This window comes from Anomaloglossus baeobatrachus, chromosome 8 (genome assembly GCF_048569485.1).
Source record: "Anomaloglossus baeobatrachus isolate aAnoBae1 chromosome 8, aAnoBae1.hap1, whole genome shotgun sequence".
Lineage (NCBI taxonomy): Eukaryota > Metazoa > Chordata > Amphibia > Anura > Aromobatidae > Anomaloglossus > Anomaloglossus baeobatrachus.
The window spans coordinates 56,374,314-56,400,843 of NC_134360.1; the positions used below are offsets into that span (position 1 = coordinate 56,374,314).

Below are 26,530 nucleotides of genomic sequence, written 5' to 3' on the forward strand. Positions count from 1 at the left end.
ATTCCAAGTGTGGAAAAACTGCAAAAAAAAAGTGTGATCGCACAATAGTTTTCTCTAGTCCCTTCCACGACAGCATAGGAGGTTGTCTCTCCACGCCCTAATTGGGACAGGAAGTTCAAGAGGTTTAAAAGGACCCTCCCACCTCCCACAGCCAGTGTCTTTCCTGTCCCCATGGGGCATGGAGAGGTTTTTATTTTTCTCCTATGCTGTGGTGGCCGGCGAACTACAGTATAATATTTTTCCTTTTTTCTTTCCCTGTTACCTTAAGCCGGACAGCATCGGTCGGGCCTTCACCGCTCCTCCCTTGCTGTTCCCTCACGCTGTGGGGGACCGCTGCTCCAGCCTTCCGGAGCCTCCTTAGGGGTGATGCAGGCTGTTGAGCCGCCGGCCGCTTCCTGCATGCACGCTGCCGGAGCGATCCGGAAGTGCTCCCGGGGGCGGGACTTCCGGTCTTGTGGACTTCCGGTCGAGCGCTTCCGATTTGCGGAGGCAGCGTGGAGGACACGCCGCCGGTGACACGGCCTGTGCAGGACCGGATGCGGGAGGCGGGGAACGGTTACCGTCACTGGGGGGGCAGGCCCTTTTTCATAAGGGCTGCCACGAAGACGTCAGATCATGGTAAGCAACCGTGCTCCCTGTCATGTCTTCCGCTGCAGCTGCATATGCAGAGCCCAGTGTGCCCCTGCTACTGTAAGTATGGAGGGGAATGGTCCCTCGGACATAGGTCTCAGTCAGATGATTTATGGCTCTCTGGTCTGTGTTTTCTGGGAGGACAAGGCCACCAAGAAAACTGACAGAAATGAAAAGTCAGAGAAGCCTGAGCAGTCAGAAAAGGCTGACAAGTCCGATAAGCCGGACAGAATGGAAAAAATTAAAAAATGTCCTATCTGTATAAAGAAGCTCCCTGCAGTATGGGATAAAAAGCTTTGCCAGCAATGTACAGACCAGATTATTAGGGCCGAACAACCGTCCTGATAGACGAGTTGCGGTCCATGATGAAACAGGAGATTAGGGCCTCACTGGCCTCCCTTCCTGCTCCTGGCCCTGCTCCTGGACCCTCTCCTCCAAAAAAGAGGAGACTCCAGTCGACCCCGTCTGATCAGGAGGACGCTGATTCCACCTCTGAGGGTCCTGATGAAGGATTTCCTCTGGGGGGTCTGACCAGTCCTTTCTGTTTCCCTCAGAAGATTTGGGGATCTTATTTGGGGCAGTTCGGAGCACTATGGGATTAGAGGAAGTGCAGTCTCTTCCCTCAATCCAGGACGAAATGTTTGCTGGCCTGAAGTCAGTCAAACAGTTAGGATTCCCAGTTCATGCCAATATTTTGGATATTGTCTCTCAAGAATGGGAATTTCCTGAGAGGCGGGTACGGAGTGACCCTAGACGCCGGTTTCCTCTGGAACCTTCTGGATTACATTGGGAGGTCCCAAGAGTAGACGTTCAGGTGGCTAGGGTAGCTAAGCAAACGGCTCTTCCCTTTGAAGATACGTCCCAACTGAAGGATCAGATGGATAGGAAGGTAGAAGGTCTGATGAAGCGGTCCTGGGAGGCATCGTCTTCTTCTATTCAGGCTAACATTGCCTCCACTTGTGTATCCAGGTCCCTAATTAGGTGGTTGGACCAGTTGGAGGCTCAATATTTCCCAGGGGACCCTAGGGAGGAATTACTGGAATCCCTTCCCTTGCTTAGGAAGGCTACCTGTTTTTTGGCAGATACCTCGGTGGAATCTGTCCGCCTGGCGGCCAGGACCTCGGTTCTTTCTAACTCTGCCAGATGTGCCCTCTGGCTTAAGGCCTGGAGCGGAGACTCCACCTCCAAAATGAGGCTTTGCTCCTTCCGTTTAAAGGGGATTTGGTGTTTGGCCTGCCCTGGATGATATTCTGGACAAGGCAACCGATCGTAAGGCCTTGCCCGATCCTAGACCCAACAGGAAGCGGTCCTTTCGTCCCTCGATGCCTCAGGCCTCCCAGCCCAGAGGGAAAGGGAAGGCAGGCAGGTGGAGCTATCCCAAGGGTAGAGGGAGAAACATCCTCATCCCTCCCCATCAGCAACGTCCTCAGCAGGACAAACAGTGACTCGGCCCGGGTGGGGGGACGACTCTCGGCGTTTCTTCCCCAGTGGCGGTCCATAACCACTTGCCAATGGGTTCTGAAGATCGTCTCGGAAGGTCTCCTCATAGAATTCCTCTCCCCCCCTCGTTCGGGTCTCCGAGTCACTGCTCTGGCGTCGCAGGTTTCACAGGCTCTGTTGTACGCAAAGATTACAGAGCTAATGCACTCGGGGGTCGTTTCCCCAGTCCCGAGTCAGGAAGAAGGGGTAGGACACTACTCCCGCCTCTTCCTTGTCAAGAAGCCGTCGGGCGACGTCAGAATAATTATCAATTTAAAACGTCTAAACCGTCAGGTCAGGTACCGGCGGTTCAAGATGGAGTCAGTAAAATCAGCTATTCCCCTGATAGGTCTACACCACCAGATGCCTCGATAGATCTGAAAGACGCCTACTTCCATGTACCCGTCCATCCGGAGGCACCGGCAATACCTCAGGTTTGCGGTGCTACACGGGGAGGAAGTGCTTCATTTCCAATTCAATGTACTTCCCTTCGGGATCTCCTCGGCTCCAAGGATCTTTTCAAAGATCATGGCAGAGGTGGTCGCCTTCATAAGATTGCAGGGTATCTGTCTGGTTCCATATTTGGACGACTTTCTTCTCATGGCTCAATCTGCTCCAACCCTCCGGAGCCATGTGGAAAGGTCTTTGGGAATCCTTCGGTCCCTGGGATGGATTCCCAATCTCAAAAAATCACAGTTAACCCCCTCCTCCACTCGGCAGTTTCTCGGAGTGCTGCTGGACTCCGACAGACAGGCATCCTTTCTCCCAGAGGGCCACAGGGTAGCTCTGTTAGCCAAAATATCAAAGCTTTGCAGGCAGGCTCGCCCGACGCTTCGAGCGGCTATGTCAGCTCTGGTTCCATGACGTCCTGCATTCCCTCAGTCAGGTGGGCTCAGGCCCATTCTCGGTGTCTCCAGGATCATATCCTGGCACATTGGGACAGACTCCCGTCATCCCTAAACAGACGGTTTCGCCTCTCGGGGTCCGTCTCCTCATCCCTTCTCTGGTGGCTGCGTCCCGCCAACCTGCAGGTGGGGGGTTGCCTGGACTCAGACACCCCTGGTTACACTGACCACGGATGCCAGCCTACGAGGATGGGGGGCAATGGTGGCAAACTCCCCATTTCAAGGGGTCTGGAGTCCTTACGTCAGCTCCAATCCTCCAACTACCGGGAGCTCAGGGCAGTCAGGAAGCCCTCCTTGCGGCTCAGGACCTCGTCCGGGACACTCACGTCCTGGTGTATTCAGACAATGTCACAACAGTGGCACATCTCCGTCATCAGGGCAGTACACGCTCAGGCGCCCTGAAGTCAGTGTCCTCCCGAATCTTTCAATGGGCGGAACAATCTCTGCTCTCCCTTTCTGCGGTCCATCTGAAGGGCTCCCTAAATCTTCAGGCGGATTTCCTGAGTCGTCGGGATGTTCATCCGGGGGAATGGAGTCTGGATCAGGCGGTGTTCTGCTCTCTGGTGGCAAGTGGTGGGTGCTCCAGAGGTGGACCTCTTTGCTTCGGCAGGGAATCGCAAGGTCGCAACATATTTCTCCCTGAACCCACGGGACGAGGCGTTGGGGGTAGACGCTTTCTGCCACAAGTGGTCCTTTCGCCTCGCTTACGCGTTCCCCCCTCTTCCTCTTCTCGCAAGGGCCCTGAGGAAGATCAGAGACGAGGGGGTCCCAACTATACTGGTAGCCCCGCTGTGGCCCCGGAGGGGTTGGTACAGCCTGGTCATGACGCTAGGAATCGACGGCCCAGTCCTCTTAGGTTCGGACCCCAGCTTACTGTCACAGGGTCCGATTTTCCATCCGACTCCCCAGAACCTCAACTTGGCTGCCTGGCTTCTGAGGCCCGTGCACTGAAGGCCCAAGGGCTTTCTGACAAAGTTGAGGCTACCCTACAGAAGAACCGTAAACCTGTGACTAATAGTATTTACAACAAAATCTGGAAGAGATTTTCCTCCTGGTGTGGTTCTCGGCCTCCTGACCCACTTCGGCCTAATATTGCGCAGATTCTGGACTTCCTCCAGAGTGGATTGGACTTAGGCCTTCGGCCTAGCACCCTGAAGGTGCAGGTGTCAGCCCTCAGTGCAGTCTTTGACACAGCTCTGGCAGATCATCGTTGGATCCGTCGGTTCTTTGTGTCCGCTAGTAGACTCTGTCCACGTCGGAGGATCCTGACGCCTCGCTGGATCTCAATGTGGTCCTTACCGGACTGTCTCAGTCACCATTTGAACCTCTGTGCTCTTGTAACATTCGTTCTCTTTCTCACAAGACTGCTTTTCTTGTGGCTATTACGTCTGCTCGCAGAGTCGGAGAACTTCAGGCTTTGTCTATTAGGGAACCTTACCTGACCATCAGAGATGACTGCATTGTGTTTCAGCTGGACCCTTCCTTCCTTCCCAGGTGGTTTCGGATTTTCACCGTTCTCAGTCCATCGTCCTGCCTTCCTTCTGTCAGAATCCTCGGACTCCGGGTGAGGAAGTGTTTCATTCTTTGGATGTCCGTCGGATAGTGTTGCATTACCTGGAGGTTACTGCTTCTTGGCGCCTTGATTCTAACCTGTTCATCCAGCCCTTTGGCCGCAATAAGGGCAAGAAGGTGGCTAAGAGTACCGTCGCCAACTGGATTGTGCGGGCAATTAAAGATGCCTACCTCGCTCAGCATCTCTCACCACCTACTGGATTCACGGCGCACTCCACCAGGCTACCTCTGTCTCCTGGGCTGAACGGGCAGGGCCTCCCTGACCAGATCTGCAAGGCGGCTACGTGGTTTTCGCTCCATACGTTCACGAAGCATTATCGGTTGGATCTGGATTCCAACAGGGATTTGGCCTTTGGCAGGAGGGTCCTGCAGGCTGTGGTCCCCCCCTAGGTATCCATTCTTTGGTATTCTCCTATGCTGTCGTGGAAGGGACTAGAGAAATAAGAATTATTCTTACCGATAATTCGGTTTCTAGGACCTTCCACGACAGCAGGTAATTCCCTCCCCTTGTATTCATATATTCCTGAATGTGTGGTACTTCTCATATGCTATGGATTCTTTGTAAGACACTGGCTATGGGAGGTGGGAGGGTCCTTTTAAACCTCTTGAACTTCCTGTCCCAATTAGGGCGTGGAGAGACAACCTCCTATGCTGTCGTGGAAGGTCCTAGAAACCGAATTATCGGTAAAAATAATTCTTATTTTGGGATGTTTTATTCACGGTGTTCACTATATGGTAAAACTGATGTGTGGGTGTGATGCCTGAGGTCGGTGCGAGTTTGTAGACACCAAACATGTATAGGTTACTTGTATCTTAAGGGGTTAAAAAAAATCACAAGCTTGAACAGTAAGTGGCGTACGTTTTGCGCCATTTTCCGAAACCCGTAGCGTTCTTATTTTTGGGCTCTATGGCTGTAACTGCTTATTTTTTGCGTCTCGAGCTGACGTTTCTAATGGTACCATTTTTGCGCAGATGCTACGTTTTGATCGCCTGTTATTGTATTATGCGTAAAACTTATGGCGACTAAAAAACGTAATTTTGGCGTTTGGAATTTTTTGCCACTACGCCGTTTAGTGATCAGATTAATTGATTTTATATTTTGATCAGGCATTTCTGAACGCGGCGATACCAAATATGTGTGTGTAATTTTATTTTTATTTTTATTTTTTTAACCCTTTAATTTTTAATGGGGGTGAAAGGGGGGTGATTTGAACTTTTTAGTTTTTTTTGTTTTTTTTTATTTTACTAGTCCCCCCCCCCCCTCTAGGGGGCTATAGCAATCAGCAATCCGATCGCTCTGATCTATCTGCTGATCACAGCTATACAGCTGTAAACATCAGATACGGTCACTTCCTGCTTCACTGGCCTCCAGGCCGAGTGAAAACGAAAGTGAAACGTCATAGCTGGAGGCGTCATCACATGACCCTGTGCTACCATGGCAACCACCAAAAGTCACGTGATCACTCACGTGACTTCCGGTGGGGGCGGCGGTAAGTGAAAATCGTGACCGTGCGTATATACATCTCGCTGCCAGACTTTGGCAGCGAGATGTAAGGGGTTAATGTTACGGGTGGAATGCGATTCCACTCGTAACATGCAGGCCACACATGTCAGCTGTTGAAAACAGCTGATATGTGCGCCGATCGCCGCACCCTGCAGGGGGCTGGGGCTTAACGGCAGACGATCCATGGTCGTGAAGGGGTTAAGGGAATGTTTACTAAAATGTGAAACATAAAATTCTGAAAGACGTTTATTGAACAGACTCACTTTCTAAGAACAATAGGAATATTCTAAAGGCCAAAAGTGAGACCTTGTCCGGAACCTGTGTCCTGGGCTGAAATCTGGCGTCGGGGTGTATTGTGATCGGCTGGATCACCAGTAGATAAAAAGAATATCTGAAATGGAGAGAAATGGTCAAACCCAACGAGATGCTGAGACAACACCCTCCCCATTATCCCTGAGCCCCCCTTGTCCCCTGTGGTCTGACATGATGCAGTCCGATAATGGACTATGTTCTCCGCCAGCCTGGATTGTAATTGTTGATTTGTGTATATATGTATATGTATATATATTATATATTAAAAATCGACAACTAAAATCCGTATGTTATTGTATACAGTATGTGTTCTAACATAAAGTTCCACAGTGGTTATTGCTATTTCCACACGAACGTCATGTCTTCACCGATATATTACGCTCGCTCTGTAGTTGCCATGGCAACAACATAGTACTACTTCATACTGAACACTTTAATAAGGCTGGAGGCCACATGACTGAAAGTTCATACAATAAATATCCTATGTTGTTGCTTCCATAACATCCCCAGAGCAAGCGCAATATCTGCATTCTCTGCAGTGAAATGGGGGGAGGGATTAAAATCTCATTGTTGCTGCAGAATGTTCTGAGACACTTGATGAAAACCAAAGCTGGGATCCCCTCTGTTCTCTCCTCTACGCCGGCTCCTCACCTGATCGACAGCCCCTACACACCTGCACGCCTTCGTCGTTTCTGTATCTTTGTAATCAGATCGTCCACATTTTCCTCACTATATTTCCTTTCCTTTCCAGTTACTTCCTCCAGAACCTGCGGAAATTCGTTTCTTGCGGGTCCAAGGACCGGTCACTTGCCTGGTCATCACACCAGACGATAAACATGTCTTCTCCGGATCCAAAGACTGCGCCATAATCAAATGTAAGATGTGGGTGTATGTGTATAGTAGTAGGGAAGAAGGTGTCATGGCCGAAATCGGTGCAACTCCTCCTGACTCCATAGTGGTGCCTTGCAAAAGTATTCATACCCCTTGAATGTTTACACAGTTTTTTTTCATGTTGCACTGAAACTTAAATGTATATTATTGGGATATACTATCAAAAAACTAGAAATTCTACATAAAGTGTAAAGGAATATTTTAAAAATATATAAATCTTAAATTTGTGATGTGCATTTCTATCCAGCCCCCTGTAGTCTGATGCCCCTAAATATAATCCTGAGTGAATAATTGCCTCCAGCAGTCTCCTAAGTAGTAAATTGAGTCCACCTGTGTGTAATGTATTCTCAGTATAACTACAGCTGTTCTGTGAAGGCCTCACTGGTTTGTTTGAGAACATTGGAGCTCAAACAGCATCATGAAAATCAAAGAACACACCAGACAGGTCAAGGATAAAGTGTGGAGAGGAGTAAAGAAGGGTTGGGTTATTTAAATAAAATAAAAATTATATCATATATCCAAGCTCTGAACATCTTACAGTTCTGTTCAATTCATCATCCAATAATGGAAGTAGTACGGCACAACTGCAAACCTATCAAGACATGGCCGTCTACCTAAACTGACATTGCAAACATGGAGAGCACTAATTATAGAAGCAGCCAAGAAGAGGCCCACGGTCACTCTGGAGGAGCTGGAGATCCACGCCTCAGGTGGGAGAATCTGTCCACAGGACAAGTATTGGACGATTACTCCACAAATCAGGCCTTTATAGAAGAATGGCAAGAAGAAAAATATTTTCTAAAAAAATGAAAGCCAGAAGAAGGTCTGTTTTTAGTTTGCAAAAAGCCATGTAGGAGACACAGTGAGAATGTGGAAGAAGGTGCTCTGGTCAGAGAAGACCAAAGGAGAACTTTTTGGGTTATATGCAAAAAAAACACCATCTCCCACCGTCATACATGGAGGTGGCAGTTCATGCTGTGGGAGACTTTTCTTCAGCAGAGGCAGAGAAGCTGGTTAGAGGTGATGGACAGATGGATTGAGCTAAATGCAGGACAATCCTGGAGGAAAACATGTTAGAAGCTGCAAAAGACTTGAGACTGGGGCGTAGATTCCTCTTCCAGCAGGACAATGACCCGAAACATCCCGTCAGAACTACAATAGATGGTTTAGAGAATCTGTAACAAGACAGGAAAATTGCTGATCACAGAAGTCTCCATCCAATCTCACAAAGAAGGGGGGGCAAAAGTGTCACCTCTAGATGTGCAAAGCTGGTAGAGACTTACACCAAAAGATCTGCAACAGAAATTGCAGTGGAAGGTGGTCTTACAAAGTATTGACTCCAGGGGGGGCTGAATACAAATGCATGTCATAATTATCAGATTTATATGTTTAAACTATTTAGTAAACCATTGATCATTTCCTTTACACTCAGAAATACTTAATACTTTAGTGTTGTTATATCACATCATAAAATCCCAATAGGAGATATGTTACCAGCTACATGCAGAAAAAACCACACCGCAGCCCTGGCACACGCTTCAAACACGTTTCCTACAGCGCTGCTCGAGGTGTGCTGAGCGTCTGTGGAGAAAACCTTTTCAGCTGAAGACCTTTATCCACTTTAAGTTCAAAACCTACAACTCTGCTCTCCATCTGGCTAAACAAGTATACTTTACCACTCTCATCACCTCACTAGCCAACAATCCTAAACGACTCTTGAAACCTTCCACTCCCTCCTGAGCCCTAAAGCACAGACCACGGTCACCAACCTAAGCTCTGATGATTTGGCCACTTTCTTCTTACAAAAGATCAACGACATCCGCAAAGAAATCTTTGAAAATCCCCTCAGAGCCTGGATCCGCTCCTCTCCCGCACCTCAAGCTCACTATCAATATTCGAGCCTGTCACAGAAGTGTCGTGTCTCCTTGCCTCTTCCCGCCCAACAACATGCACCAGTGACCCTCTTCCCTCCCATCTCCTTCAGGCTCTCTCCCCAGCCGTCACTACCTATCTAACCAAAATGTTTAACCTCTCTCTATCATCAGGTGTCTTTCCTTCATCATTTAAACATGCCATCATAACCCCTCTACTTAAAAACCTTCCTCAATCAGAACTGTGCCGCTAACTACAGACCAGTCTGTAACCTTCCTTTATCTCTAAGCTCCTGGAACGCTTGGTCCACTCTCGGCTAATCCGCTATTTATCTGAAAACTCACTACTTGATCCCTCTCAATCTGGTTTCCACTCCACCGAAACGGCCCTACCCAAAGTCTCAAATGATCTATTAACAGCAAATGTAAAGGTCACTATTCCCTATTGTTTCTCTTGGATTTCTCAGCTGCTTTTGACACTGTGGATCACCAACTTCTCACCATGCTCCGCTCTATTGCCTCAAGGACACCGCTCTCACCTGGTTCTCCTCCTATCTCTCTGACCGCTCCTTCACAATTTCCTTTGCGGCTCTTACTCCACTCCTCTCCCCCTCACCTTCGGGCTCCTCAAGGCTCAGTCTTGGGCCCTTTCTTTTTCTCTCTATACACCGCCCCTATTGGACAAACCATCAGCAGATTCGGTTTCCATTACCATTTCTATGCTGTTGACACCCAATTATATACATAATCTCCAATCATCACCCCTGCTTTGTTACAAAATACCAGGATTGTCTGTCTGCTGTCTCTCAAAGCATGTCCTCCCTCTATCTGAAACTGAATATCTCCAAAACTGAGTTTCTTGTGTTTCCTCCCTCTACCAACCAACCTACACCCGACATCTCAATTACCTTCGATGATTTAATCATTATTCCCAAGCTGCATGCTCGCTGTTTTGGGGTCATATTTGACTCAGAACTTTCCTTCCTTCCCCATATACAATCACCTCACCCGCACATGTTACCTGCATCTCAAAAACATCTCCAGAATCCGACCATTTCTTACTTTCGAAACTGCAAAAACCCTTACTGTCGCTCTTATACATTCCCGCCTGGATTACTGCAACTTTATTGATTGGTCTCCTCGGACCAAACTCTCCCCGCTCCAATCCATCTTGAATGCAGCAGCCAGGGTCATATTCCTGTCCAGCCGTTTCACCGATGCCTCTACCTTGTGCCAGTTACTACACTGGCTACCTATCAGCTACAGAATACAATACAAACTCATATCCCTCACCCACAAAGCTCTCCACAGCTCTGCACCACCATACATCTCATCCCCCATCTCTGTGTATCATCCTACCCGCCCCCTTTGTCCGCAAATGATCTTAGACTAACATCCTCCATAATACGAACCTCACACCTCCGTCTCCAAGACTTTTCTCGTGCCGCGCCAGTTTTCTGGAATGCACTACCCAAAGAATGCGACTTATATCCAGCCCCCAAGTTTTTAAGCGTACATTAAAAACACATCTCTTCAGACAAGCTTATCATAATAACTTACTAACCTAACTCTTCCCTGTCTCACCTTCTAAATGCTACTCGTAACCACCTCTCTCCTATTTCTGTCCTCACATCCTACATACAACCAATAGCACGTAAGGGCACCCAAAAGCTTACTGTCTAAAGACCAGATCATTCATCTTTATATGTAACCAATTAACTAGCATAACAATGGCGATACATAACGATACAAGTGTGCTTCACCTCTGGTGTCCCCCTTTTTCCCCATAGATTGTAAGCTTTTGAGCAGGGCCCTCATTCCTACTGTAGCTGTTGAACTATGTACTATTTGTTTTTGTTTGTACACCCCCTCCCCCCCCCCCCCCCGGATTGTAAAGCGCTGCGGAATATGTTGGCGCTATATAAATAACTTATTACATGTTTTTACACAGTGGCCCTTGCTATATACAGCTTGTGAATTGGACCTTGGGGTTCTGATCGCTTTAGTCATTGATTTAGTGCAGTGTTTTTGCTCCTCTGCATTTCACTGGTCAGTGACTATACATCCGGGGCCCCTGGGGCCCCCATACTGGTCGTCCCTAATGTTAGGATGACGTGTGATGTGACTGATACATTCTTCTTACTTCAGGGTCTATATCAGATGGTAAAAAAGTCCATAAGATCCGGGGGGGCGGAAAGGCTGCGAGGAGCAGCACATAGGACACACCGGCCCATATCCTGTGCATGGCGCTGTCCTCTGATGGGAAATATCTGGTGAGTTCCTGGGGTTGTATATGGGGTGGGGTGGGGGTTATTACTGGTTGTGACTTAACCCCTTATTCCCCATGTTCTCTCCAGGCATCGGAGATGCAAATAAACTGATCTATATCTGGAACGCAGAGACGTGCCAGCGCCTCCACAAGTTCCAGGGCCACCGGGGCCCCGTGTCCGTAAGTCATTTTTTCCATTCCTTTTTGATATCGCATTGTTCCTCTTGGCTTTGGCTCATCTCTTTAACCCTTTGTATCCTGGCAGGGACTGTCCTTCCAGAAGGGAACTTACCAGCTGTTCAGCGCTTCCCACGATCGTTCCGTCAAGGTGTGGAACGTGGCGGAGAACGCCTACATAGAGACACTGTGAGTCCGTGGTGTCAAACCGCCATAATGGCCAAAGAGTGAGAATCTCCTCTTCATTGTGATGTTTGCTCGGCCCTTTCTCTTGTTTTCCAGGTTTGGCCACCAGGATAGTATCACCGGCCTGGACAGTCTGAGCCGAGAACGTTGCGTCACGTCGGGGGGCAGGGACGGGACTGTGCGGGTGTGGAAGATCACGAGGAAACGCAGCTCGTGTTCAGCGGACATGAGTGAGTAGAGCGGCATGTGCGGGCTTGTACGCAGGGCATTCTGGGACTTGTAGTTTCTCCACAGCTCATACATTATACACATGGGGTTTCCAGTCATATGATTGTTTCTATTTATTCGCAGTGGCTCCATAGATTGCATACGGCTCATAATGAGGAGCACATGGTGTCCGGAGCGGATGACGGGTGAGTGGGAGGAAGCCTTGTGCTCTAATATTGGGGCGGTCCCAGAACCCAATATTCATGTGTCCTCTCCTTAGTAGGTGACACTACATTGGTTTCACCACTTCTCACTTTTCTCGCAGGTCTCTGGCTTTGTGAATGTGGCTAAAAAGAAGCCTCTGGCACGGAGAAGGTGCTCACATGGCAGCCACGGAGAAGCCGGCCTGGAGCAGCCGTACTGGGTGTCATCCGTGGCTGCGGCCTTGAATAGTGACGTGGTTGCATCTGGTAGGCGATGTATACTTTTTTTTTTTTTCTTGGGGTTCTACAGATTTGTCCACCATTACCACCTTTAGTAAATTTGGACTCTTAGGGACTCACTATATAAATAAAATGCATTTCTTCTTCGGCGCTCCATTGGGAGACCCAGACGATTGGGTGTATAGCTACTGCCTCCGGAGGCCACACAAAGCATTACACTAAAAAGTGTAAGGCCCCTCCCCTTCTGGCTATACACCCCCAGTGGGATCACTGGCTCACCAGTTTTCTGCTTTGTGCGAAGGAGGTCAGACATCCACGCATAGCTCCACTGTTTAGTCAGCAGTAGCTGCTGACTATATCGGATGGAAGAAAAGAGGGCCCATACTAGGGCCCCCAGCATGCTCCCTTCTCACCCCACTTGTGGTTTGTAAGGTTGAGGTACCTATTGCTGGTACGGCGGCTGGAGCCCACATGCTGTTTTCCTTCCACATCCCCCTGAGGGGCTCTGAGGAAGTGGGATCTTACCGGCCCCAAAGCCCTGAGGCCGGGCTCCATCCACAGACCCATTGAACCTGCTGGATACGGAGCTGGGTACCGTTCAGGGACATGGCCCTGCACCATTCAGGTACTCTGTGTCCCCGTACACACAGGCACAGCACACTCCAGACTTGCTGGGTGTGCTAGTGCGCCGGGGACAGTAAAGGGTTACAGTCACTACAGCCTAGCTGAGTGACTTTATGTATGGGGAACTACCGCGCCGGACGCTCCGGGAGCGGCGGCGCGGCTGGGACTTGTAGTGCGCCGGGGACTTAGCGCCGACCGCGCTTTTACGGCGGCGGCGCTTATAAATCCAGTCCCCGGCTTTTGCGGCCTAGCTCCGCTTCGTTCCCGCCCCCACCCTGTCAATCAGGGTAGGGGAGAGACGCTGTACAATCAGCAGCGCCGAGGGCTGGAGCCTTATTTACATGCTCCAGCCCTCTCACTGGACACTGTGGGACGCCGGTTTCCCGCTCTGACTTGGGGGCACGCCCACGGCCCGCCCCTACTCACACGAGCTGGAGAAGGACGCCGGCAGCCATTCCTGCAGTCCGAGCTGAGAGATCGGACTCTGGGCGACCAGGCACAGGACTAGGGCGACCACACACCCGCTTATAGGCGGGCGGTAAGCGGCACCTGAAGTGCTGACCCCACTAAATACCGCAGTTGTCCATTTGTATTTTTATGCTTACACTGCATAGGTCGCTTTTTTTGGCTATATGCCCTCTTAGATGGCGACACATCAGCAGCAGGAAAGCAGGGGTGCTAAGGCACAGGCTTTCTAGGCTGCTTGTATTGCATGTGCTGAAGTGTTCATGTGTATTTATGCTTGTATGCTATACACTGCACTGTACGGTCGCTAGTCTGGGCTATTTTCGCCTAGAATGACTAGACTACAGCAGCAGAAAAGCAGGGGTGCTGAGGCACAGGTTTTTTCTATGCTGCTTGTATTGCAGGGGTTGCAGTGTTCATTTGTACTTATGCTTGTATGCTATACATTGCACTGTATGGTCGATATTCTGGGCTATATTCCCCTAGATGGCTAGTCTACAGCAGCAGAAAAGCAGGGGTGCCAAGGCACAGGCTTTCTATGCTGCTTGTATTGCATGTGCTGCAGTGTTCATTGTACTTTATGCTTGTATGCTATACATTGCATTGTACGGTCGCCATTCTTGGCTATGTCCTAGATGGCTAGTCGGCAGCAGCATATAAGCAACTCAGGCTTTCGATGCTGTTTTTACTGCATGTGATACTGTTCCACGGCACTGAACCCCATTGTGTGCAATGCTCCCCTGGAGCACTTGGTCAGCCGGGGTCTCTACTAGACGTGGCCAAAGGAACCACCTGTCAACCCTGTCCAAGGACAGGGATGGAATTGCAATGGGATAGAGACTTGCAGTCCGGACAGGCCATGGGCAATCTGGATCATTGCTCCCTGGCCACCCTCATTTGGAGTAAAATCGGTGCTCCGGGGGGGTCCCAGGAGGCTCTCTGTATGATGAGGCAGACGTAGCTGATCAGGACTTTGATCCTGACAACGCTCTCAATCCGGATACACCGGATGGTGACGCCATAAGGAATGATCCTATAGCGTCCATCAATGGAATGTTGGATCTTTCTCCCTCAGCTCCCCCAGCGGAGGAGTCAGCTTCACAGCAGGAGAAGTCCCATTTCAGTAGCTCAAACGTATATTGAGTATTTTTCTGGCCACGCTGACTTCAGAGAAGCAGTCCAGGAACACCACGCTTACCAGATAAGCGTTTTCTCCAAACGTATTAAGGATACACGTTATCCTTTTCCCCCTGACGTGGTCAAGCGTGGGACCCAGGGTCCAAAGGTGGATTCTCCAATCTCCAGGCTTACGGCTAGAGCTATAGTTACAGTGGAGATGGGACTTCACTTAAAGATGCCAGACAGATGGACTCTGGTTGAAATCTGTCTATGAGGCTATCGGCGTGTCGGTTGCTCCGGCATTTACAGCCGTATGGGCACCCTAAGCTTTTCAGCTGTTCTTGCACAGCTGGTCTTGAGCATATGTACATTTGTGCCGCAGGGGCGTCCGTATCCTCGCAATGTCTGCATTGCGACTTACCCTATTAATGCTGTCCTGGAAGGACAGTCGAGGTTTCGGTCCTTCCCAAGCTCGGGCAGGTCCCAATTGTCCTCGTCCAAAAGAGCTGAAAAGCCTCAGAGGGGCTCAGTTTCCGGGGGCTCAATCACGCCCAAGGAAGGCAGACGGAGGAACCGCTACCAAGGCGGTCTCCTCATGACTCTCAGCTCTCTCATCTCTCCGCATCCGCGGTTGATGGCAGACTCGCTCGCCTTTGCGACATTTAGCTGCCACAGGTCACAGACCGGTGGGTGGGGGACATTGTGCCCACGTGCACAGGACAGGGTTCTGTTCTCGTCCTCCGACTCGATTCTTCAGAACGTCCCCACCTCCCCACCGAGCCGATGCTCTTCTGCAGGCAGAAGGAGTGGTAATCCCTGTTCCTCTTCAGGAACAAGACACGGTTTTCCTCCAATCTGGTTGTGGTGCCAAAAAAGGATGGCTCTTTCCGTTCCGTTCTGGACCTAAAACTGCTCAACAAGCACGTGGAGGCCAGGCGGTTCCGGATGAAATCCTCCGCTCCGTCATTGCCTCAATGTCTCAAGGATATTTCCTACCATCAATAGACATCAAAGATGCTTATCTCCACGTGCCGATTGCTACAGAGCACCAATGTTTTCTACGTTTCGTGATGGGAGACGACCATCTTCAGTTCGTAGCTCTGCCATTCGGTCTGGCGACAGCCCCACGGGTGTTCACCAAAGTCATGGCGGCAGTGGTAGCAGTCTTGCACTCACAGGGACACTCTGTGATCCCTTACTTGGACGATCTACTTGTCAAGGCACCCTCTCAAGAGGCATGCCAACTCAGCCTGAATGTTGCGCTGGAGACTCTCCAGACGTTCGGGTGGATCATCGACTTCTCAAAGTCAAACCTGTCACCGACCCAATCACTAACGTATCTTGGCATGGTGTTTCATACCCTCTCAGCGCTAGTGAAGCTTCCGCTGGACAAGCAGCGGTCACTACAGACTGGGGTGCAGACTCTCCGTCAAGGTCAGTCGCACTCCTTAAGACGCCTCGTGCACTTCCTCGGGAAGTTGGTGGCGGCAATGGAGGCGGTTCCGTTTGCGCAGTTTCATCTGCGTCCTCTTATTGGGACATTCTCCGCCAATGGGACGGGAAGTCAGTATCCCTGAACAGGAAAGTATCCTTTTCACAGAAGGACTCTCTGCAATGGTGGCTTCTTCCCACCTCATTATCACAGGGAAGATCCTTCCTACCACCGTCTTGGGCGGTAGTCACGACAGACGCGAGTCTGTCAGGGTGGAGAGCAGTTTTTCTCCACCACAGGGCTCAGGGTACGTGGACTCAGCAGGAGTCCACCCTTCAGATCCATGTTCTGGAAATCAGAGCAGTGTATCTTGCCCTACTAGCCTTCCAGCAGTGGCTGGAAGGAAAGCAGATCCGAATTCAGTCGGACAACTCCACAGCGGTGGCATACATCAATCACCAAGGAGGGACACGCAGTCGGCAAGCCTTCCAGGAAGTCCGGCGGATTCTGATGTGGGTGGAAGCCACGGCCTCCACCGTATCCGCAGTTCACATCCCCGGCGTAGAAAACTGGGAAGCAGACTTCCTCAGCCGCCAGGGCATGGACGCAGGGGAATGGTCCCTTCACCCGGACGTGTTTCAGGAAATCTGTAGCCGCTGGGGAAGGCCGGACGTCGACCTAATGGCGTCCAGGCACAACAACAAGGTCCCAACCTTCATAGCACGGTCTCGCGATCACAGAGCTCTGGCGGCAGACGCCTTAGTGCAAGATTGGTCGCAGTTCCGGCTCCCTTATGTGTTTCCACCTCTGGCACTCTTGCCCAGAGTGCTACGCAAGATCAGATCCGACTGCAGCCGCGTCATACTCGTCGCCCCAGACTGGCCAAGGAGGGCGTGGTATCCGGATCTGTGGCATCTCACGGTCGGCCAACCGTCGGCACTACCAGACCGACCAGACTTACTGTCCCAAGGGCCGTTTTTCCATCGGAATTCTGCGGCCTTGAACCTGACTGTGTGGCCATTGAGTCCTGGATCCTAGGGTCTTCAGGATTATCCCAAGGGGTCGTTGCCACCATGAGACAGGCTAGGAGGCCCACGTCCGCTAAGATCTACCACAGAACGTGGAGCATATTCTTATCCTGGTGTTCTGCTCAGGGAGTGTCTCCCTGGCCTTTTGCATTGCCTACCTTTCTTTCTTTCCTGCAATCTGGGTTAGAAAAAGGTTTGTCGCTCGGCTCCCTTAAAGGGCAAGTCTCGGCGCTATCCGTCTTTTTTTCAAAAGCGTCTAGCACGACTTCCTAAGGTGCGCACGTTCCGGCAGGGGGTTTGTCATATTGTACCCCCGTACAAGCGGCCGTTTGATCCATGGGATCTGAACAAGGTACTAGTTGCCCTCCAGAAGCCGCCCTTCGAGCCTCTGAGGGAGGTTTCACTTTCTAGACTATCACAGAAAGTGGCTTTTCTGGTAGCGATCACATCTCTTCGGAGAGTGTCTGAGCTAGCAGCGCTGTCATCCAAGGCTCCTTTCCTGGTCTTCCACCAGGACAAGGTAGTGCTGCGCCCCATTCAGGAGTTTCTCCCGAAGGTGGTATCCTCTTTTCATCTTAATCAGGATATCTCTTTGCCTTCTTTTTGTCCTCATGCAGTTCATCGCTATGAGAAGGATTTACATTTGTTAGATCTGGTGAGAGCACTCAGAATCTACATTTCCCGCACGGCGCCCCTGCGCCGCTCGGATGCACTCTTTGTCCTTGTCGCTGGTAAGCGCAGAGGGTCGCAGGCTTCCAAAGCCACCCTGGCTCGATGGATCAAAGAACCAATTCTTGAAGCCTACCGTTCTGCTGGGCTTCCGGTTCCATCAGGGCTAAAGGCCCATTCTACCAGAGCCGTGGGTGCGTCCTGGGCATTGCGACACCAGGCTACGGCTCAACAGGTGTGCCAGGCAGCTACCTGGTCGAGTCTGCACACTTTCACCAACCATTATCAGGTGCATACCTATGCTTCGGCGGACGCCAGCCTAGGTAGAAGAGTCCTGCAGGCGGCAGTTGCCTCCTCGTAGGGGAGGGCTGTCTGTGCAGCTCTAACATGAGGTATTTCTTTACCCACCCAGGGACAGCTTTTGGACGTCCCAATCGTCTGGGTCTCCCAATGGAGCGCCGAAGAAGAAGGGAATTTTGTTACTTACCGTAAATTCCTTTTCTTCTAGCTCCTATTGGGAGACCCAGCACCCGCCCTGTTGTCCTTCGGGATTTTTGGGTTTTTTCGGGTACACATGTTGTTCATGTTGAACGGTTTTTCAGTTCTCCGATGTTACTCGGAGTGAATTTGTTTAACCAAGTTATTGGCTTTCCTCCTTCTTGCTTTTGCACTAAAACTGGTGAGCCAGTGATCCCACTGGGGGTGTATAGCCAGAAGGGGAGGGGCCTTACACTTTTTAGTGTAATGCTTTGTGTGGCCTCCGGAGGCAGTAGCTATACACCCAATCGTCTGGGTCTCCCAATAGGAGCTAGAAGAAAAGGAATTTACGGTAAGTAACAAAATTCCCTTCTTTGTCGCTCCATTGGGAGACCCAGACAATTGGGTGTATAGCTTCTGCCTCCGGAGGCCACACAAAGTATTACACTTTAAAAAGTGTAACCCCTCCCCTCTGCCTATACACCCTCCCGTGCCTCACGGGCTCCTCAGTTTTATGCTTTTTGTGGAAGGAGGCACACATCCACTCATGCATTCTCATATTAGTTATATCGGTTGGAAGAAAAGTGGGCCCCCACGGGGCCCCCGGCATGTTCCCTTCTCACCCCACTACGTCGGCGGTGCTGTTAAGGTTGAGGTACCCATTGCGGGTACAAAGGCCGGAGCCTCATGCCGTTTCCTTCACCATCCCTTAGCGGCTCTGGGAGAAGTGGGATCCTGACCGGTCATCCAGTTACTGGGACCGTGCTCCCTCCGCAGCCCCTGTGGGAATCTGACGGACAGGAGTCTATTCATCCTCAGGGACCGGGCCCTGCATCTCTAAGGTACTCTGTGTCCCCATGGGGGCTGTGCATGGAGCGCCTTCATCCCGGACGCTGCAGCAGCTGCTGATTTGAGAAGACCGGCGGACTTCCGTGCCGACCGCGCCTGCTTGTCGGCCGCGGTCTTAAATTTAGTCCCCGGCTTCATTGCGGCCTAGTAGCAAAACTCCCGCCCCCGGGCCTGTCTGTCAGGGGTAAGGGCGGGACTGCCGACCTGACGTCGGATGTGAGGGCCGGAGCATCTTGTATGTTTCCTCCCCCCTCACTGATCACTGTGGGGACCCCAGATTCCCGCATTTTTTTAGCGCCGCCCACGGCTCCACTCCTCCCCAGAGAGCTCCGGCAGCCATTTTTTTAGCATTCTGCCGGTGGAGGATTGCCTGGAAAGAGCTCTGCAACTCTGGGAGACCTAAGGCAAGGAATCTGGAGGACACACACTCCGCTTTTTAGCGGTCGGTAAGCCACACCGGTCACCCGGTGCTGGTCCCCTTAGGGCGCCGGAATAGATACTATATATATATATATATATATATATATATATATATATATATATTTCTGTTCGGTCGGGCTATATACCTTTTCCCATATACCCTCAGTGATCACTCTCCTAGGAGACAACAGCATGTCGTCCACAAGGAGCAAGGGTGCCAAGGCACAGGGTTATTTTGCGACCTGTACCTCTTGTGCGGCTATGTTACCTGCGGGTTCCACCTACCCTCACTGTGAGCAATGCTCGACCCCTGTTATGCTTGCTCAGCCGGAGCCTCGGTCACTAGTGGGACCCTCGGCTCAGGTAGACCCCCCTGCTCCCCCGGTCCAGGCGGCAGGGACAGAGTTTGCCGTTTTTGCTGAGAAACTCTCTGAGTCTCTTTCACAATCCATGGCTCAGTCTATGGACAAATGGTCTGCCAAGCTGCTAGAAGCTTTGCAGTCCAGACCGGTCCTTACACAGGCCCCGGGCCCTGTTGTTTGTTTTAATGTTTTGTTTATTGAAGCAAAAGATGATAATAATTCACATACATCAGAAATCACAGTCTTCACTAATACAATAACATTCACGTCGGATGCTTCCCGTTTTAACTCTACGACTCGAATTACTCCTGAAATAGATTGAACCATCTGGAACTGGGGAAGTCCGACTTACTTTAGTAGCCTGGTTTCTGTACTTAGCTGCAACATTTTTAACAACAAATTCAAAGAAACATAAGGTACAAAGGGAGCTAGGTTCTAGTTATGCGAATTTTATCGCCTGAAATTGAGCTCCATAATTAGAGTTAGAGGGTCAAGAGACAATAGGAAAGGGGGGAGAGAAAGAACGGAGAGAAGAAAGGAGATGATTTTGGTCCTAGATCCGATCACTCCGCGATAAGAATTATTAGACATCTGTCACTCATTTCAGTGGGAGAGGGTGAGGGGTGGCTCATATACCCCTATGCTGCCTTCTGCGAGGTCACTATTGAAAATTGAGGTCTAGACTTATAGACCTGCCAGCCCTCCCAGACCTGGAGGAAAGAGAGCATATTTTGACGCGAGAGGGCTGAGAGTTCTTCGACGTGATATAATTGGTCGATCTTCGTCAAGAGCTGCGCGAGAGTAGGGGTTTTCGTTGTGCGCCACAGTTGGGCTATGAGAAGCTTGCAAGCTGAGCCTATAAATGACGCCATTTTTGAAGCGGCTTTATCTTTAGGCCACATTGGGAAGTTCAGGAGCATCTGTCTCGGTTCCAGGGCCCCCCGTTTGCCTGTGAGTTCAAATATTAACTGTGATGCTATCTTCCAGAAGGTCCTGATAATCGGACAAGTCCACCACATGTGTAGATAAGTACCCCTGTCCCTCACGCAGCGCCAACATTGATCTGAGTTGGAGGAGCTCCATGCACTGGACGAGGTGGGAACAATGTACCACCTCGTTATCACTTTAAATGAATTCTCTTGAACTCTCACACAGCACGACGGACCGTGTGAGGCTTTATAAATTTGGTTTGTTTGTAAATCAGTAAATGTAGAGCTCAGGTCCCTTTCCCATCTCAGTATATATGCTCTCTTTACCACCAGTTTTTTTGTAAGCAGGGTATGGTATAGGCTAGAGAGAATTTTCCTGGGAGCCCGAGTTTGCATGCAAAGAGATTCGAATGCAGTTAAAGGTCTGTCGAGTTGGGTATGAGGTAATAATGGCTGAATCACATGTTTTAACTTTGTATGATGAAGAAACGTGAGCTTAGAGAGGCCTGGGTTCATGCCCATTTCCCGTTCAGATATCAAAGAGCCGTCCACCAGAAGATCAGCCAACGGAACATTCACCTTGGTCAGGAAAGGGGATTTCGTGGACGCCGCCTGGTTTACATCGGCATCTAAGATATCGGAAACTTGGATTAGAGGGGAAAGATGCGGGGCCAATATCTCACTGTTTTCCTTCCATTTGTGCAGGAGAGTTCTCGTAAGCTCATTTATGGAGGATCTTTTGTCTCTCTGATAAGCAGGGGAAAGAAGCATTGCTCGTAAAGATGTGGGGGCTAGGTATTCTTCCACAGAAATCCATAATTTAGTCGTTGGGCGTCTAATCCAGTCTATCGTTCTAGAGAGGACTGCGGCCTGATAATAAAGTGCTATATTGGGTAATCCCATGCCCCCTTTGTCCCTTGGTAAACTCAGTGTTTGAAAGTTGATTCTCGGTTTATGTTTGTGCCAGATATAGTTGGATATTAAAGAGTTACACTTGGATAGAAAAGATATGGGAATTGGTATGGGTAGCATTTGAAAAAGGTAAATAAACTTAGGAAGTATAATACTTTTAATTAAATTTTTCCGACCTATCCACGAGAGGAAGGGAGCTTTCCATGAGGCTATATGCGCAGAAAGTGTAGGGAGAAGGGGCTTGTAATTAAGATCAAATAGAGATTTGAAGGATTTCCCCAACTTAATGCCTAGATATGTTATATGACTATTTGGCCACCTAAAGGGAAACGAATTTTGAAGAGATTTAGTGACTTTGCTGGCGAGGTTAATGCTTAGTGCTTCTGATTTTGATAAGTTAATTTTGAAGTTAGACCTTCGGCCATACTCCTCTAATATTTTCATAAAGGCAGGGAAACCCCTCTCCGGCTTGGACATTACCACCAGCAAATCGTCAGCAAAGGCGGCGGACTTGTGGTGAATTCCTTGTAAATTGAACCCCTCAATGTCCCGGTCCTGTTGAATGGAGGCTAGCAAAGGCTCCATGACTAGGACAAAGAGTAAGGGTGACAAGGGGCAACCCTGCCTTGTACCATTCTTAATGTCAAAAGGGTCGGTAAGGGTATTATTTATTTTAATCCTGGCCGTGGGCGATGTGTACATCTGTAGTATTGCGCTTATGATGTCTGGTGGAAAATGGAAGGCCTCCAACGTTCCCCGCAAGAATGTCCAGTCCACCCTGTCAAACGCCTTCTCGGCATCCGTTCCCAGCAGCACCAGAGGCAGCTTATGAATCCTGGCGTATTGCATCAAGTTCAGTATTCTTAGTGCGTTATCCTTCCCCTCTCGCCCCCTGACAAAACCTGATTGTCCTGGGGAGACGAGATCTGGGAGAATATCTGCCACCCGGTTGGCGATTAAACTAGCATAGATCTTTAGGTCCACATTCAAAAGTGAGATGGGCCTATAGTTTCCACAGCACTCTGGATCCTTCCCCTCTTTATGTATTAATGATATATGTGCCTCTAGTGCTTGCTTGGGTATAGGGACGCCAAGTAGAAGAGCGTTGCATGAAGCTAAGAGATGATCCCCCAAAACGTCAAAGAATTTCTTATAATAGGTAATGGGAAGGCCATCTGGACCTGGAGCCTTTCCCACGGGGCTCTTGGATAGGATGGACTGAACCTCCGCCCGGGAGAACGGTTTTTCTAAGGACGCCTGTTGTGTTTTAGAGAGTTTTGGAAGATTTAATTTAGTTAAGTAGTTTCGTATATCACATTTCCTCTTATCTCTCTCCACTGCCGACTCATCCGGTCGAATTTGGTATAAATTTTTATAAAAACGAAGGAATTCTTCCGATATTTGAGAATAATCTTGCGTGCGGTGGCCCTGTGGGGTTTTAATTGCATGTATGAACGTACGAGCCTGTCTTTTTTTAATCATGGACATCATAAGTTTAGAGGCCTTGTCCCCATGCAGAAACAGACGATTCCTCCAACTGAGATAGAACTTAGCCGACTGTTTATTGAGTATATCTCTCAGTTCAATGCGCTTCGCCGTCAACTGCTCTAATGTCTGTTGGGCAAGAGATTTCTTATGCTGAGCCTCCAACGTCGCTATCTCAGCATGCAGAGTCTGCAAGAACGAATTCCTCTGCCTGTTGAGATATGAGGAAATGGAAATTAATTCTCCCCTAATGACCGTCTTATGCGCTTCCCACAACAACGGGGCCGCAATATCTGGTGCCTTGTTCTCTGCAAAGTAATTACGGAGACATTCAGATATGCGTTTCTTGTTGTCTTCCGAGGAGAGAATGGACTCATTCAATCTCCACGTACGATGTAGCCAGTACGGCCTCAAGAGTGAGAAACTCGCTGCAACATAAGCATGGTCAGAATAGGGTGTAGATTGGATCTCTGAATCGTTTACATTGGGTAATAGGTGTCTAGGTAAAAAAATGTAGTCTAGTCTGTGGTACGATTTATGAGGATTCGAGAAGAATGTGAAATCTTTTGCTGTGGGATGTTGGTAGCGCCAAATGTCTATTAGAGAGAGGGATTGAAGAGAGCATTTAATCCGAGATAGATCTCTTAAAGAAAGGTGGCTTTTCCTTGCAGTAGAGTCTAATTTAGGCTCCATAGCCACATTAAAGTCACCGCATAATATAGGAATGCCTTCTGAAAAATTGCGGAATTTTTTGAGCGTGGACATCAACCATCTAATCTGTTTGACATTTGGGGCATATACATTCCCTAGGGTCACCATAGAACCCGCCAACATACCCTTGACGAAAATATATCGACCCTCAGGGTCAGTAGCGATATCTTTAGCAAGAAAGGGTATATCCTTAGCGAGCGCTATGGAAACTCCTCTAGAACCTTTGCGTGTGGATGGAGCATGAAACCAAGTGTTGTAATGTGCTTTGGTAAAGCTTGGGATTTTGCCTTCACGAAAATGTGTTTCCTGGAAGAATAACATGTCCGCACGTTTCTGTTTTAGACTATGCAAGGTCTGTGACCTTTGTACAGGGGAGTTCAGACCGTGTGCATTAAGGCTTATTACCGTAAATACCTTATGATGTGACGCCATTTTGGTGCAAACGGGATGACAATCTGTTCTTATCTCGTCGGGATGGATGGATCGGACCTATGACCAATGAAAGAGTGAAGAAGACAGATAGATTGGGGGGTAGAAAAAGATTTAAAGAAGAACAAGATATTAGTATCAACATTTTCAACTAGTTGAAGTTCAAACAAAAACGAGAGTGCCTTAAGAGGGAGCAATAAGTGCAAAACCCCTGTAATAACTTCACATTTTAGGTTAGCATAACAGTTAGATATATCAGAAGACCTAATCAGGAAACCCCTTCAAGGAGGTTCGCCCTCAGAGTACATCTGCAGTTTCTTCGCCGCTTTGCGCCGGGCTCTGTGGGTCTTCGGGGTAAGGCTATGCCATGGGGCTGGATCAGGAAGCAGTTGCAGTGTAGCCGCCGAGCGGTGAATTTCCAACTCCGGGTATTTCTCCAGAATGATCCCCAAATCTTCGCAAATCCTTCTTATCTCCCCCGAGGTTTTGGCTTGGTAATGTTTTCCATTGGCAGTTATGGCAATGCCAAACGGATATAACCAGCGGTACGGAAACTGGCGTTGGCGTAGCACCGTTGTGAAGGGTTGTAGTAGCCTTCTTTTGGTCAGGGTGGTAGAAGCGAGGTCCTGAAAAATCATAATGTTAGAGCCTTCATGACTTATGGAATCCGCTTCTCTGGCTTTTTTGAGAGTAAGTTCTTTAATTCGATAATCCAGGAAGCGGCATATAACATCCCTCGGTGGTTCCCCTTGTTTAGGTCTGGGTCTCAGCGATCTATGTGCTCTTATCAGTTCCAGTGTTGGAGCAGGGTCCGTATCTATCAAATCAGCAAATATGCCCTGTAGGGTCGGGATCAAAGCCTCATTCGCTACCGATTCTGGAAGGCCCTTTAATCTGAGGTTGTTTCGCCTTTCTCTATTTTCATGGTCCTCCAGAATGGCATGTATTTGATTGATATTGTCCTCTTGTTGACGTAGACAGGAGATAACAGAATTGGAGGAAGAGGTTATTGTAGCTTGGGCCGCCTCGAGGGATTCCACCCTGTGTCCAATTTGACCAATTTCTTGCTTGATATCTGAAAGCTCCTTTGCCACCGGCTCCAACGCATTTTTAAGGATTCGTTTTATAAAGGATCTTGAGATGGGGAGACTCTTGCTATTATCCGCTCCTTCAGTGTCACTTTCATCATCTTCCATATCCTGTATGTCATTAGTAGACGTACTTTGAGGGCTGCCTGTTTTAGCGTCAGCTGGATGAAGGTGCTTTTTGAGAAATTTATCTAGATCCGCCTGGGTAGTAGATTTGGCTGGTCTGGGCAAAGAACTGGCCCGTGCGTTGCCGATTTTGACCATGGTAAAGTCGGACATAAGTGTTTGTATGCTTGAGAGAATGTATAGTTTGGGTTAGGCCACTCCGCTCCCCCTAGATGGCTCCGGTTTTAGAACATTATATTCCCTCAAAGAGGTGGAGAGGGGCGAGAGAAGAGAGTCTTAAAGTTGGCAATATGACTATGTAGCCTCTCTCTGTCATCTTCCTCCAAGGGCCGCTTCTGTAGCCTCAGTGCCCGTGCAGGTGTATGGGGCTGGTATGTGGGAGATTTCCCTGCTTCCAGCTAGCCCGCCACTTGATGGAAGTCCAGTTCTGACAGGGTTCCCTGCTGTGTGTGAAGGTTGGGGAGCGAGGTAACCCCCTTTGTCTCCTGGTGCCCACTTGCAAGTTAGAAGAGAGATCCCCTTCAGCCTGAACCCTTCCTCCACCTTCGCCCTCCACTCAGCTGACCCCCAGCACAGGGGAATGCTTCCCAGCGACTCGTCCCCAGCACCAGCTTCTGGACTCAGAGATCTCTTGTCAGCACCCCTCAGCGGCGTGTTCTGTCACTGAGCCGCGAGGGCAATCTATGCAGGTGGACGCCGGTAGGCGCAGGACGCCGGCTGCACGTGGCGGAACCCTATCTGGGCCACAGGCTCAGGGCTTCGGTGTGATGGGGCGGCGGGCGCGCTGGCAGCGCTCAAGATGGCGGCCGTTTTCCACCCGCGGCCCTCCGGGGCGTCAGGAAGGACGAATATGGGCCCAGTGCAAGGGGACTATGTCCAATGTATTTTTTTCCAGCCCTGATCTGCTCCCTGAGGCTCGGGGGGGTGGAGGGGGGACTGTGTCTGGGAGCGCCGGGACT

At 49.6% G+C, this 26,530-nt stretch overlaps 1 protein-coding gene across 1 annotated transcript in view; it reads left to right on the forward strand.

Moving 5' to 3' along the window:
* Nucleotides 1-26,530, forward strand: part of RRP9 (ribosomal RNA processing 9, U3 small nucleolar RNA binding protein) — a 40,026-nt gene that overhangs the window by 3,522 nt on the left and 9,974 nt on the right. The window contains 12 exon segments of the mRNA XM_075320791.1: nucleotides 7,154-7,277; nucleotides 11,313-11,345; nucleotides 11,348-11,391; nucleotides 11,393-11,441; nucleotides 11,522-11,613; nucleotides 11,699-11,799; nucleotides 11,893-11,990; nucleotides 11,993-12,026; nucleotides 12,148-12,170; nucleotides 12,173-12,209; nucleotides 12,329-12,339; nucleotides 12,342-12,473. Coding sequence (XP_075176906.1) covers nucleotides 7,154-7,277; nucleotides 11,313-11,345; nucleotides 11,348-11,391; nucleotides 11,393-11,441; nucleotides 11,522-11,613; nucleotides 11,699-11,799; nucleotides 11,893-11,990; nucleotides 11,993-12,026; nucleotides 12,148-12,170; nucleotides 12,173-12,209; nucleotides 12,329-12,339; nucleotides 12,342-12,473 — 778 coding nt within the window.